Genomic DNA, 14,600 nt, shown 5'->3' with positions numbered 1-14,600 from the left:
TGGTTCATCACTGGCTTGGGTGAGGGGGTCGGTGCCTCCCCAGGAGGTTTGCTGAGGACTCAAAGCTGGGCGGAGCGGCCGATCCCCCCGAGGGCTCTGTGGCCCTTCAGAGGGACAGATGGGCAGGGAGGAAGCTTCTGGAATTCAACTAGGGCAAGCACAGGTGTTGCACCTGGGGAGGAACAGCCCCAGGTACCTGCACAGGCTGGGGTAGCCTGCTGGAACAGCTCCGTGGGGAAGGAACTAGGGGTCCTGGTGGACAAACAGCTGTCCCTGGGCCATTAGAGTGTCCTGGGGACAAGAGGCCAATGGGATCCTGGGGTGCATCGGGAAGGGTATTCCCAGCAGGTCAGGGAGGGATCCTGCCCCTGTGCCCAGCCCTGGAGGCACCTCTGGAGTGCCGTGTCCAGCTCTGGCTCCTCAGCCCAGCAGGGCCAGGGAGCTCCTGGAGCGGGGCTGGCGGAGGCTGCGCAGCTGAGGAAGGGCCTGGAGCAGCTCCGTGCCCAGCACAGGCTGAGGGAGCCGGGGCTGCTCAGCCTCGAGAGGAGCCCCGGCTGAGAGGGGCCCTCAGGCCTGGGTGTCCCTGGCTGCAGGGAGGGCTCAGGGCAGGGCCCGGGCTCTGCTCCGGGGCCCGGCAGCGGCACCAGAGCCACGGGCAGGGCCTGAGCCCGGGGAGTTCCACCTGCACAGGAGGCAGAACTGCTGCCCTGGGCAGGGCCCGGCCCTGAGCAGAGACCGGAGGGGCTGTGGGGTCTCCTCACGGGGGTATTCCAGAGCTGTCAGGATGTAATCCCGTGCCCTGTGCTCTGGGATGGCCCTGCTGGAGCAGGGAGGTGGCACCAGGTGCCCACTGTGGTCCCTTCCAGCCTGACCCATTCTGGGATTCTGTGACTCGCGGGGAAGCGCCGCTGCGGTGGAACCCCGGGGGGATTCCTGGCACTCCGATCAGCCCCTTCCCCGTGACTGACAGCTGTCAATCACTGCGGGGGCTGCCGGCCGGCGGGGGCCGCTGTGGCGGCGGCGGAAGCGGAGGAGGAAGAGGAAGCGGCGCTTCTTGGCGGCAAGGAAAGGCGGCGGCGAGGGGAGGGCAGGAGCGGCGGCGGAGCGGCGGCGGGCAGGGGCCGGTCCGAGCGGAGAGCTCCAGCTCCGGTGCGGGAGGGACGGGAAGGACCGGGCCGGTCCCGGTGTGCGGCGGCCGAAGCGGGGCTCTCCTGCCCCGCTGTCGCCCTTCCCCAGCCCGGAGCCGCAGCCTCTCCCTGCGCTCCGTCTCTCCCGGTGCGGGGATGGAGCTGGCGGGCGGCAGCACCATCTCGCTGTGGACGGTGGTGGCGGCCGTGCAGGCGCTGGAGCGCAGCGTGGCCGCACACGCGTCCCGCCTCTTCAGCCTGGAGCACCGCGCCGGGAACAGCGAGAAGAAGCACCTGGACTGCGAGAAGATGGTCGGGGAGTTCGGGAACCAGCTGGAAAGCAAGTGCGCGGCGCTGGGCACCCTCGTCCAGGAGTACGGGCGGCTCCAGCGGCGCCTGGAGAACATGGAGAACCTGCTGAAGAACAGGAATCTCTGGATCCTGCGGCTGCCCCCAGGGGTGGAGGTCCCCAAGGTAACGGATGGGTCTTTAAGAGGTCTGGGGGAAACGTGGACAGAGCAGAGGCTCCTCTGCTCCTCACCTCTTCCGGCAGCTTTCCGCCATGGAAATAATTTCACAAACTCTGCCAAGATTTCTTCTGTCGCCTGTCGTGCGAAGGCACGAAGCAGGAAGTGATTTCTCCTGTGTGTTGTTATATTCAGCTGGTTTTCCCTACAAAAGGAGGGGTTGACACGCTTTTACCAACAGGAAGCTTTTCCCCACTCTGAGCTCCCCAATGGGATCAGGCTCCACGCAGGGAGAATATTGTGGAATTCACAATTCATCTCCCAAAGTTTAGCAAAGATCCAGACTGTTACTCTTAGTGTCCAGAGGATGCCCCAAGGCAGGAATTTTCTTTCCCTGATGCCTGGTAGCAGGGATAAACAGAGAGGAGGATTCTCTGTGTTCCAGGAGCAGTGCTGAGTGTGTCACTTTTGGGATTGCAGGCCCCAGCTGTGGCATTGGAAAACAATGCCACTGGCTTTTCCACTCAGGAGTGGGAGAACCTGGAGGAGTGGCAGAGGGAGCTGTATGGAAAGGTGCTGACAGGGAAGAAAGAAGCCCTGGTCCTTCTGGGTGAGTGCTGCTGCTGGGTTCGGTTATCAGCACTTCCAGACTGGCTCTGGTTGGGGAATCTTTCCCATACTTGGGAAGCAGATTTGTGGGAACACGGTTGAGGCCGAGGCTGGTGTTCGAGGACTCTGCGTGCTGCCCAACCATGTGTTGCAGCTGATGGAGCTGGTTTGGGGAGCGCAGCTGGGTGTGTTCCTCCCTGTGGATGCAGCACGGAAACATTCCTATCCCTGTTCCTTGTCAGACGATGTCATCTCTGAACCTGCCCTCCTGTCCCGGCTCCAAGGAGGAGAAGCGCCCTGCAGTGAAGAGGAGCCAGCTCCTGGAGAGATCCCAGCAGAACCAGGTGCAGGCAAGGGATGACTTAAAGGTTAATCCTGGGGGTGAGGGTCGAGTGGTGCTGTCACCAGACAGAGGGTGTCACAAGGTGATGGTCCTGGTTTGCTCAGAGGGAACTTCTTGGATCTCAAAAGGAGCAGGTTCAGGGGGAGTAACAGAAGGTGAGAAAAAATGTAACAGGTTGGATTTTTAGTATTACAAGTCAGGAAGAAATTCGTGGCTGTGAGGGTGGGGATGCCCTGGCACAGGTTGCCCTGTGGCTGCCCCTGGATCCCTGGCAGTGTCCAAGGCCAGGCTGGACATTGGGGCTTGGAGCAGCCTGGGACAGTGGGAGGTGTCCCTGACCATGGCAGAGGGTGAAGCTGGATTATCCTGAAGATCCTTTCCTCCTGGCATTCTGTGATCTGATTCCATGATTTCTGTCATTGGCAGAGGCTCTGCTGTTTGAACTCGATGTGAGCAGCTGGGACAGCAGAGAAGTGCAGGAAAACCAGGAGGGAAGAGCAGGGCTGGCTGAACCTGGCCATGGTGAGTGTTGTGGAAGGGCCTGGGCTCAAGGGTGTGGAGGACCCTCTGGAACTGGGGGGTTCAGGGGGAACCACTTCCCTACAGGACAGAACAGAGCTCCCAGAAGCAGGAATGGGAGGTGCTGGAGAGGTTGTGTGTGGCAAGACAGTGGGTGGGTGGGCACAAACTTCCCGGGGCAGCAAGGGAGGAGTCCAGTGGTGCTGCAATAACCAGGAAAGGAGTTTCCTCTTTCCCAGTAAAGGAGTTTCCACTTTTCCTCAGCAGACTGCAGCATTCCAGAGCCGAGCTCTGCGGTCACCGTGAAGCAGGAAGAGGAGGAAGAGCCCTATGCAAAGGAGCAGGGAGCGATGGAGGGCATGGAGTTTTCCGAGCTTGGTGTGGGTGAGTTCCAAGTGATTCCACAGCATCCTGTGCTGCTGGAGATGTGGGAATCCCTGACATTGCTGCTGTGGGACAGTGTGTGCTGAGATGTGGGGGCTGAGGGAGGCAGGCGGGGCAGTGGGGAGAGAGCAGGAGCCATGCTGAGGTGGGAAGTGGGCAGGAAGCCTCAGGACAGTTTAATTGTTGGGAAGGTTAGAGCGCTGGGAAGATGAGGCGCTGCAGGTGAGGAGACTGGCATACCTGAAATGAATCCCTCAGAATACGAGGAATCATTAAGCTGAGAACAATTCTCAAGGCCTTCTCCATAGATGATGTTATGCCTCAGTATCTGGGGAGCTGGGTGAAGTTCTGGAATGTGGCAGTCGGGGACACTGTCCAGAGTGGAGAGGTGGAGAGCTTCGGTATTGGGAAAGAAGGAATGTGGCCTGGGAAAGGGATGGCAGAGAGGGGGACACAGCACAGGGCTGTGCCTGGTGTGCACAGCAGGAGCTGAAGGAATCCAGGAAGGAGCCTCAGCCAAGCAGGGCAGACTCGGCTATCACAGAATGTTGGAATGGTTTGGGTTGGAAGTGACCTTAAGGATCATCCCGTTCCACCCCCTGCCATGGGCAGGGACACCTTCTACTATCCCAGGCTGCTCCAAGCCCCAATGTCCAGCCTGGCCTTGGGCACTGCCAGGGATCCAGGGGCAGCCACAGCTGCTCTGGGCACCCTGTGCCAGGGCCTGCCCACCCTCCCAGGGAAGGATTTCTGTCGTGTGTGTGAGTCCAGAGGGCTCCACTCCTTTGTGGGTGCTGTCTTGTGTCCTCCACAAGGACCTCCTTCCCTTCCTGCTCAGTGTCCTGGCAAGCACTTTGGATCTGTCCATTAAGTGGATAAACTTAAACCAGTGGGTTTCTGTGGATTCTGGTTAAACTGCTCCTATAATTTTTTTAACTTATTCTTTGAGGCTTCAGGGCAGGGAACTTGTTTCTATCTATTTGAAAAATGCTGATTAAATTTGCAGCAGTAAAGACTTGATTTTTAATAAAAATGACATTAAGCCTGTGAAAGTCTAAATGCTTTTTTCAGTCTTTTTTATTTTTCAAACCATTTTACCTGCTGTAAATGGCAGTTTCTAGTATTGTACCATATGGATGGAGAAACAGAAGTCGACCTAAAATAAAAAAAAAACCAGGGGGTTCAATTGTTTTTAATTTTTTTTTCAGTACTGTGGTGGAACCTGAGCAGGAAAATGGTTCTCCATGTGTGTATCTGAAATTCACACCGGCCTGAAGTGTAAAAATGTCTAAAAATAGGGTGTAAATAAACTCACAATACAATTCTTGCCCAGATCACATCTATCTTTCTGCCAGCAAAACATTTTCAGTGTTGTGGTCGTGATGGGTTGAGTCCAGGAAGAGAAGAAATGTTTAGTTTCTGGTTTGTTTTCTGGGGGTTTTTATTTCTTGGTGCATTTCACTTGTGTTTTGACAGCAGCTGTTTGTTCTGGAACATGAGTTCAGGGGGGTTGTTGCCCTCCAGAGTCCTCATCAGTGCTGTCACAAGAGTGGTAGAATATTGCAAGTTATAGAGAGATTTAGATCCAAATACAGAGGGTGAAGAGGAGGGAATTTGAAAATAAATGGAATGAACAAATCAAAACAGCTAAACAATAATGACCTTATTATTATTTAGGTCACACAGAAATGGGCTTCCCACAGAAAAGCTTATCCTTACTGGTTCAGCATAAAATTTGGGTTTTCAGTCAAAATACTCACTTGTGAAGAGCATTTTTAGCCTGCTCTTATCCAAGAATGCATGGGTTCTGTGGACCAGTGCATGATTTGAATGGAGTCATTCCCTCCTGAGGAAGTCCATGAAATCAACAGTTCATTTTGCATCAAAATTTCATGGAGAGATCCTTTTGACTTGATGGTGTCATGGCAGCATCTCACAGTGGAACTGTTGGGGTTCCTGCTGCATTTCATCTCCTCGTGGATTTAATTGTTGGATATGGAAACCGACTTCCAGTCACAATCTGCTTGGTCAGATCTCACTCAGCAACAAATGGGTTTAGAACTCTCCCTAACATTTTGGCCAATTTGCTGCTTTGGTACAGGAAGAAGGAAAACAAAACTCTGTTTTTTTTGGTCCAGTTAGAACTTGGTTCGTTTTAGATTTGTTTTTTTGGTTTTTTTTTAATGTTCTAAGTGCCCTAAATTGCAGGATAATGTTGAGGCAAAGGCTTCCTGCTGGCAGAGGGCTGGGTTAGGTGGGATATTGGGAAGGAATTCCTGGCTGGGAGGGTGGGCAGGCCCTGGCACAGGATGCCCAGAGCTGCTGTGGCTGCCCCTGGATCCCTGGAAGTGTCCAAAGAAAAGCTGGACAGGGCTGGGAGCAGCCTGGGACAGTGGGAGGTGTCCCTGCCCATGGCAGGGGGTGGCAATGGATGGGCTTTAAGGTCCCTTCCCACCCAAATCTTTCTGGGATTTACAAGAGCAGGATGTATTCTGGGATAAAGAGGCAAAGTTGTGGCCCCGTAAAGCAGTGGAGGGACATTTGCGATTCCCTTGTGACCAGAATATCCTGAGTTCTATTTGGGATCATCTCAGCAGCGCTCCTGGATTATTCTACAGACAACCTGAGGTGCCCTTTCTGGCCTGTTTCTGTATTTTACATGCTCCATGTTTCATCACTTTTTGAAGCTGCCTTTGATACCAGAGATGACGCAGTATTTTACAGTCAGTCATGGTTTTTCTGTTCCAGACCAGCTCTCCTGAATTTCAGAGAAAAATACATGTATTTGTAACAAATCTCAGAGCTATTTTGGGATTTGTGTTGTTTGAATTGCAAAAATAGAACCCTGAATTCAAGACAAAATGTGAAGTGACACAGAAAGGCTCTGCTTTTCCAGGACTGAGAGGAAGACTAGAGATTGTCCCTGTGCACAGGCAGGCTGATGCTCTGGAATCACAGAATCATGGAATTGCTGAAGTTGGAAAAGGCCTCTGAGTATCAAGTCCAACCATTTCCCAGCACCGCCAAGGCCACCACTGCCCCATGTCCCCAAGTGCCACATCCACAGGGCTTTTAAATCCCTCCAGCAATGGGGACTCCACTCCTGCCCTGGGCAGCTGTGCCACAGCTGGGAAGCCCTTTCCAGGAAGGAATTTTCCCAATATCCAACCTAAATGGATAGGGACCACAATCCCTCACAACTCTGAAAGAATCCACAAGTGCCTTATGGCGCCGAGAGGATCCTTGGTCTCTTGTGGCTCTGAGGGTACTGCAGTCCCTCATAGTTCTGAGAGGATCCCTGATCCTTCACTGCTTTGAGGGGACCCTCTTCCCTCTTGTCTCTGAGAGGATCCTCAATCCCTCACAGCTCTAAGAGGATCCCCAAGCCCCTCACAGCTCGGATGGGACCCTGATTCCTCACAGCTCTAAGTGGGCGTCTGACACCTCACGGCTCTGAGAGGATCCCTGATCGCTCATGGCTCTGTGTGGAACCCATTCCCTCACTGCTCTGAGGGAATTGGCCCTCATGGCTCTGAGAGGATCCTGCTCCCTCACGGCTCTGGATGAACCCCAATCCCTCACAGCTCTGAGGGGGATTCTGTTCCCTCATGGCTCTGGGTGAACCCCAATCCCTCACAGCTCTGAGGGGGATCCTGCTCCCTCATGGCTCTGGGTGAACCCCGATCCCTCACAGCTCTGAGGGGGATTCTGTTCCCTCATGGCTCTAGGTGAACCCCGATCCCTCACAGCTCTGAGGAGGATCCTGTTCCCTCATGGCTCCCGGTGAACCCCGATCCCTCACAGCTCTGAGGGGGATTCTGTTCCCTCATGGCTCCCGGTGAACCCCAATCCCTCACAGCTCTGAGGGGGATCCTGCTCCCTCATGGCTCCCGGTGAACCCCAATCCCTCACAGCTCTGAGGGGGATCCTGCTCCCTCACGGCTCTGGGTGGAACCCATCCCTCACAGCTCTGAGGGGGATTCTGTTCCCTCATGGCTGCCGGTGAACCCCAATCGCTCACAGCTCTGAGGGGGATTCTGTTCCCTCACGGCTCTGGATGAACCCCAATCCCTCACAGCTCTGAGGGGGATTCTGTTCCCTCATGGCTCTGGGTGAACCCCGATCCCTCACAGCTCTGAGGGGGGTCCTGTTCCCTCATGGCTCTGGGTCAACCCCAATCCCTCACTGCTCTGAGGGGGATCCTGCTCCCTCACGGCTCTGGGTGGAACCCATCCCTCACAGCTCTGAGGGGGATTCTGTTCCCTCATGGCTCTGGGTGAACCCCAATCCCTCACAGCTCTGAGGGGGATTCTGTTCCCTCATGGCTCTGGATGAACCCCAATCCCTCACAGCTCTGAGGGGGATCCTGTTCCTCACGGCTCTGGGTGAACCCCGATCCCTCACAGCTCTGAGGGGGATTCTGTTCCCTCATGGCTCTGGATGAAGCCCAATCCCTCACAGCTCTGAGGGGGATTCTGTTCCCTCACGGCTCTGGGTGAACCCCAATCCCTCACAGCTCTGAGGGGGATTCTGTTCCCTCATGGCTCTGGATGAACCCCAATCCCTCACAGCTCTGAGGGGGATTCTGTTCCCTCATGGTTCTGGGTGAACCCCAATCCCTCACAGCTCTGAGGGGGATTCTGTTCCCTCATGGCTCTGGATGAACCCCAATCCCTCACAGCTCTGAGGGGGATTCTGTTCCCTCATGGCTCTGGGTGGAACCCATCCCTCACAGCTCTGAGGGGGATTCTGTTCCCTCATGGCTCTGTGTGGAACCCCAATCCCTCACAGCTCTGAGGGGGATTCTGTCCCTCATGGCTCTGGGTGGAACCCATCCCTCACAGCTCTGAGGGGGATTCTGTTCCCTCACGGCTCTGGGTGAACCCCAATCCCTCACAGCTCTGAGGGGGATTCTGTTCCCTCATGGCTCTGGATGAACCCCAATCCCTCACAGCTCTGAGGGGGATTCTGTTCCCTCATGGCTCTGGGTGAACCCCAATCCCTCACAGCTCTGAGGGGGATTCTGTTCCCTCGTGGAGCGGTGCAGGTCAAGGTGTGGGTGCACGTGCAGCTGGGACGTGGTAAGGGCGGGCGGTGAGGGAGCCCCGCGGTGCTCCCCCAGCTGCCCCTCACCCTCTGCTCCCCACAGGGCTGGACACCGCTGGACACAATGCTCAGGCCCTGGCAGAGGGTGGGAACCAGCCGAGTGCCCAGAGCTGTGAGGACCGGGACAGGAAAAGGAATCCCGCAGAGACCGGCACCGGTGAGTGGCGTAGAGGCTTGGTTTTGGGGACACCTGGTTTTTGCACCTGCCAGGTTTTGGGGACATCTGGGGTGTGGGTGGTGTTTTAGCCGGGAGCAAAGGAGGCTCAGGGGGGACCTTGTGGCTCTGCACAAGTCCCTGACAGGAGGGGGCAGCCGGGGGGGTCGGGCTCTGCTCCCAGGGAACAGGGACAGGAGGAGAGGGAACGGCCTCAGGCTGGGCCAGGGCAGGGTCAGGTTGGATATTGGGAGCATTCCTTCCCCAGAAGGGCTGTCCAGCCCTGGCACAGCTGCCCAGGGCAGGAGTGGAGTCCCCATTGCTGGAGGGATTTAAAAGCCATTGTGGATGTGGCACTTGGGGACATGGGGCAGGGGTGGCCTTGGCGGTGCTGGGGAATGGTTGGACTGAATGACCTTAAAGGGCTTTCCATGGCAATTCCATGATTCTGTGACCAGCCTCTGTCCAAAGCGCTTGCTGTGCTGAGTGTGGTCTTCCAAATGCAGCTGTCAGGCATTCCATCCCCAGCAGCCTTTCCAGGATGCTCCATCACACTCTTCTTTTCCCTCTCTTGGGGAATCCATCGGTCCCTTTGGCCAGGTCTGTGCTGTAAAGGTGCAGAGCACAGGTCCATCCGCTTTTCTTTATTTATTCCACAGACTTTTGTTTTCTTTTTTCAATAAGTTTCATGACTTACTCTCTAAGAACTCACGAGTGTTTCACTGGTTGGTGAGAAGTGGTGTGTGACTGAGAGGGATTGAAAAGGAAACAACAGAACTCCAGCAGTGCCAAGAGAGAAACGAAACTCAAGGACAAGAATTCAAGTGGCTCTGGCCTCTCCTGGGGCCATGGAGAACATGTTTTCACTTGCATGAAAGTGTTGTGTGTTTCTCAGGCTCAAATATCTGCTAAGGGTTTTGTAACCAACATTTCAGGTCTGTTCAAGAGGCCTTGGTCAGCAGGAACTAGAACTGGAGTGAGGTTTTCACTGGAGTGTGAGCTAGAACAGAGCAGATCTGCCTGGGCTGGGCTGACAATTGGAATTAATTTTGTATGGTATTAAAATAACACTGGTTCCTGTTAACAGAAGACAGCATAATCCCAATTAAGCAAGAGTTGTGCACTGCAGGTTGGAAGGAGGAGGAGGCTGCAGAAGCTCCTGGAGAGCCCTGCCCAGGTGAGTAACTGCATAGCTTGGAGGGAAACTGAAGATGAGGGATTAAATTCCAGGTTGTGTGGGGTTTTTTTTCCCCACCTCTGCTCATATATTCCAAATCTGTTAGAAGTTTTGAGCAGACTTGCCAGCAGCCCCAACAGGCTGACAGGCAAGGGCTGGTGTTGCCCTTTCCCTTCTCAAGGACATTTTGGAGCTTTCAGATGCATGGCTGGTTCTTGTCCAAGTGTGGATTAGGAGATGTTTCATCCTCCCCTAAATTCCTTCAGGTTGCCCTTTCCCTCCTCCCTTCCCTTCTGGGGTTTTCCTGGGCAAGGATGAGCACACAGACTCCTCTGAAAGGCGGCAGAGCCCAGGGCCCTGTTCTTTGCCCTTTCACTTGGAACCTCTTTGTTTTACAAATCAGCTGCTCTGCTTTGCAGATTTTCCTCCCTCTTTACAAAGGGTAGCAATGCTGCCTGTTGGCTCCACCGGAACTTGGCTTACTGTCTTTGCAGCCAGCTGGGATTTTTAGACCTTTCCAACAGGTTTCCTTAAGAAACTGGGCTTAGGGGAGCTGGGCTTGGGGATACAACCTCCAAACAAGGCCCAAACCAGAGCAGGTTTTCAGCCTTGTGAAATCCTGAGCTTAGGCAGGTATGATCCACTTCTCCTGGATTTTCTCCCTTAGCAGAGCGAGGATTTTACGATCCTGAGGCATCCAGTCAGACCAGGAAAGGCAGCGAGGTGGATGCCAGGGAGCTGTCAGGCACAGAGGGCGAGGACCTTCCGAGAGATCCTGGCACAGGTGAGGATCTGCCAAAAACTCCACTGCAGGAATCACCCCTTAATGGCTCTTCATGTTGTGTCTTCCCTGATGCTTTGGTGCCGTTGTGCATTCCCAAATTATCCATGCTTTGTGCCTTCCCCCGGTGTTTCTCAGCTGTGTAAATTCTCCCCAATGAACAGGATTTCAGACTTATGCAACGGATATTTCATCGTGGATTAAACAAGAGGAGGAGCCACCCTGCCCTGCACAACAGGACCTGGAGAAAGAGGAAATCTCTACAATTCCAAGTACAGGTCAGTAATGGATTTCAGCTGGGATTTCAGGGACAGTAAATCTAGTTTAGAGTATTTTTTAATACTGTATGAAATGTCACAACCTTACGATGTAAACCATGAGAAAACTGGGACAAACCTCAGTCTGCTGGTTAATATTTGGTGACAAAAATTTCAGGTTCTGTCAGCTGAAGAGACTCCTTCCCCCTTGAGCCAGCCAAAAGCTGTCAGAGGCGCTGGCTTGGGCTTGTGTTGAGGCAAGCCCAGAGGTGTGCTCAGGCTGCATGGATTGAGTCTGTGCTGCTTTTACCTGGATAAAAACCTGGCTGAGGGCTGGGCCCACAGAGTGCTGGGCAAGGGAGTGACACCAGCTGGTGGCCAGTGACCAGTGGTGTCCCAAGGGCTCAGTACTGGGGCCATTCTGTTTAATGTCTTTATCAACGATGTGGATGAGGGGATGGAGGGCACCCTCAGTCCTTTTTATGGACAGGATTCCCTGCCCTGAAGACAAGTTCCTCACTTCCCATGCAGTCAGTTCTTCCAGGCCTTTCTGTAAATGGCTTGGAGGCTTTGGGGATTTTTGGTGGTCTTGATCCCCTCCTATAATCCATTCCCACTTCTTACCCTCATTCCTGCCTTTGTGCTGTGTTGTGCTTGTCTTCAGGAGCTACAACAAGGATGTTTGTCCCAGAAATTGCTGCCCTATCTCCACATGGCCCCCCCTTCTCCAGCCAAATCTTGTTCTTTCTCATGTCATGTTAATCAACAGTCCTTGGTTGGCTCCATGGCCATCTAGTTATCAGTGTTTGGGACACACACATTCCTTTATTTTCTGGGAATCAGGAGCTCAGTGGGTCCCACTTTGGACCACAGTTTATAGAGTCACAAGAGAGTGGGCTTTAATCACAGTGATTTTCCGTCCTGGCTGCAGTTCAAGTCAGTGACTTTCTTTGAAAGTTCAATAACAAAAATATTATTCCACTTGGGTTGTTATTCAGGCAAGAAGAATAAGTTTCCAAGGCTGTTCATTAAAAAACAGATGCTCATTAGACAACTCCAGTTCCTGGGAGCAGAGAGTGCTTCTGATAGGCTTAGGAGGGGAGGTTTAGGTTGGATATCAGGAAAAGGTTCTTCTCCCAGGGGGTGGTGGGGCACTGAACAGATATTAAAAAATGCAGTTTAAAAAAGTCCTATTTCCCTGGAGATATTGTTTCAGTGGACGCTGGTACTTGTTCCCCCCCTCCCTATTAATGATGTGGCTGTAGGCTGGGAGGGACATTCCTAAGGGGACTCCTGAATTAAAAATCTCTGAAATCTCTCTGTTTCAGATGAAAATTTGAAGAGGGACCATCAAGCAGACTGCTTTGAGAACAAGACCTGTGACTTAGAGATACCAGGAAGGCCAGGAGAGGGGTTTCCCAAAGATGCCAGCCATGGAGTGCCATGGGACAGTCCGTGGAATTCAGAAGTGATGGAAACAACCACCACCGTGAATGGGAATGGCCTTGGAGGGGATGCTCAGTACGAGTTCTTTAGTGCTCAGGAAAGGAGCCTTGAAAAGCAACCCTGCGTGTACAAGTGTGAGAGAAACTCCCCACAGCAGGGCCAGCCTCAGGGAGAAGGGGAGATGTTTCCAGGCCCCACGTGTCAGAGGGTGTTCCCTCTGCTGCACCCACACCCGGGAGAGAAGGGAACAGGACCGGGAGAGAAAGGAAGGGGCCCTGGAGGTGCTCCTGCCTCCTGCGAGGGGCCGGGGCCCCGTTCCGAGTGTGGAGAGGCTCCCCCGGGCACAGGCAGGCCCCGTGACCAGGACAGCCTGGGCACAGAGGAAGCTGCTGAAAACGAGGAGAGCTTCCCCACGGACACATCGGGAGCCAGCCCCTGCTGGGATCCACCCCCGGCCCGGGGCAGCCCTGCCCAGCAGCAGAGCCAGGGCCGGGGCAAGTCCTACATTTGCAGCGACTGTGGGAAAAACTTTGTTTGCCACTCCTGGCTCGTTAGGCACCAGACAAGTCACACGGGAGAGAGGCCCTACAAGTGCTCCAAGTGTGACAAAACCTACAGGAGGAAGGATTACCTCCTGAACCACCAGCGCCGGCACACGGGAGAGAGGCTTTTCCAGTGTCCTCTCTGCAGCAAAAGGTTTGTGCTCAAGAGGAGCCTGCTGAAGCATCAGGAAGGTCACATGCAGGACACACACGTGCCGCTGGTCAGCTGGCCCTGCGGGGAACATCAGGGGCTCCGTGATGCATTCCATATAGGACATCCCCCACGGCCCCCTCGGGGTCCCCTCGCTGGGCCAGGGCAGCTCTGTGCCAGACCCTGAGGGCAGGAGAAAGCTGTGGAACAGCCATCCCGAGCCCCTCCCAGGAAAAGGGAGGTGGCTGGGGGTTGTTTTCCGTGTTAGACAGCATTCACCAGTGCCTGTGGATTTGGGGAGGTGTTGGAGGTACTGCTGGCTGTGAATCCATGTGGGAGAGAAACCGCGTTGACATGGAACAGTTTGTGATGTTTGTTACAAAGAAGAATTGTCTGAATAGAGAGAAATTATCTGAAATGTTATCCCGGGAGTCCGGAGTCCTTGGACTGGGCTGGGAACAAGTGAGTTAAAGGTATTAATTGTCCACTAAATGGTGTCAGGAAACACCCGCTTGGATGAAATACTTTGGGAAAGGAAGTGTTGCCCCTGTGGCTGTATGAGGAAGCCTCTTTCTTCAGTGGCCAACAGAAAGAAGGCTGCCGAGCCTGGGAGGCAGCTCATTCCCACTGTTAAATCCTGGGGCTCCTTGTTGCTGAGCTGCAAGGGAGAATTCCTGGAGGGTGAGATCCTTACTGGGAGTTGTAAAATGGCCGGGGAGCCTGGAATATGGTTTCAATTTTGCATAGCCTTAAAGTTGTGTTGCATTTATTTTCCCACATTGTTAACGGTCTTCTGTTTTTGTTCAATTTTCCAAACCCCGTGAAAGCGGAACATGGAGATGCTGCAGAAACCTGGGAAACATGGAGTTAACGAGCTGCTGTGTCCCAAACACTGATAACAGGATCTGCTGGAGGGAGAGGGGGCCATGTGGAGGTAGGGCAGCTCTGCTCCTCCAGACTCCTTGTGTCCCGCTCCCAAGAGGAAAGAAGCTCCCAAGGTTTGTAGATGCCCGTGGGCAAAACGGAGCGACAGGTGTCAGAGGGGTCCAAAAAAGCTCACAAAGTTCTATTAGAAAATTCCACACTCAGTGTGGGAATTGGTATTTTTGCCCTTATCTTCTGGTATTAAGAGAAATAGCAGAGTAAAAGAAAAGAGGGAAGAGAGAGAGGGAGATCAGAGAGGCGAAGGGGAGGAGATCGCCAGTCCTGGCTCTGGCATCGATCCAGCTGACACAGTGTCCAGGATCCCAGAGGTGCCCCTGTGAATGCTGTATCACCCTTTTATAGCCAAGTTTTCCACACCCTGGGGCCACTTTTTTCACTTTTGATGCAAGCAAGTGAGCAGACACAGTCCATCCCTCTGGATCCTCCTAGAAACGGGTCAGGGGGTCTTTGGTGGTTTTGATCCCCCCCAAACTGATCAACCTTTGTTGGACACTCCATGCCCTGTGCTGTTCCACGTTGTGCTTATCTCCAGGAGCCAGCATGAGGGCGTTTGTCCCAGAAAAGAGCTGCCCCAGCTCCGTGTGCTCCCTTC

At 54.0% G+C, this 14,600-nt stretch overlaps 1 protein-coding gene across 6 annotated transcripts; it reads left to right on the top strand.

Annotated features, from left to right (window-relative positions):
- Positions 1-1,037: 1,037 nt before the first annotated feature.
- On the top strand, positions 1,038-13,486 carry LOC138106122 (zinc finger protein 282-like). Of its 6 annotated transcripts, none has more exons than XM_069006177.1 (10): positions 1,038-1,601; positions 2,075-2,204; positions 2,446-2,547; positions 2,973-3,068; positions 3,330-3,449; positions 8,599-8,712; positions 9,839-9,886; positions 10,557-10,670; positions 10,832-10,945; positions 12,253-13,486. In XM_069006177.1, exons 1-10 carry the CDS (start codon positions 1,284-1,286, stop codon positions 13,248-13,250), a joined length of 2,154 nt encoding a protein of 717 aa, XP_068862278.1. In that variant the 5' UTR covers positions 1,038-1,283; the 3' UTR covers positions 13,251-13,486. The 6 variants fall into 6 exon arrangements, with proteins under 6 accessions (XP_068862278.1, XP_068862277.1, XP_068862276.1 ...); XM_069006176.1 differs by having other exon boundaries at positions 10,554-10,670; XM_069006175.1 differs by having other exon boundaries at positions 9,797-9,886.
- The last annotated feature ends 1,114 nt before the right edge of the window (positions 13,487-14,600 follow it).

Source organism: Aphelocoma coerulescens, chromosome 2 (assembly GCF_041296385.1).
Source record: "Aphelocoma coerulescens isolate FSJ_1873_10779 chromosome 2, UR_Acoe_1.0, whole genome shotgun sequence".
NCBI classification, from domain to species: Eukaryota; Metazoa; Chordata; class Aves; order Passeriformes; family Corvidae; genus Aphelocoma; species Aphelocoma coerulescens.
Note: the sequence above shows the minus strand (reverse complement) of the source record. Positions and strands in the feature narration are given on the sequence as shown.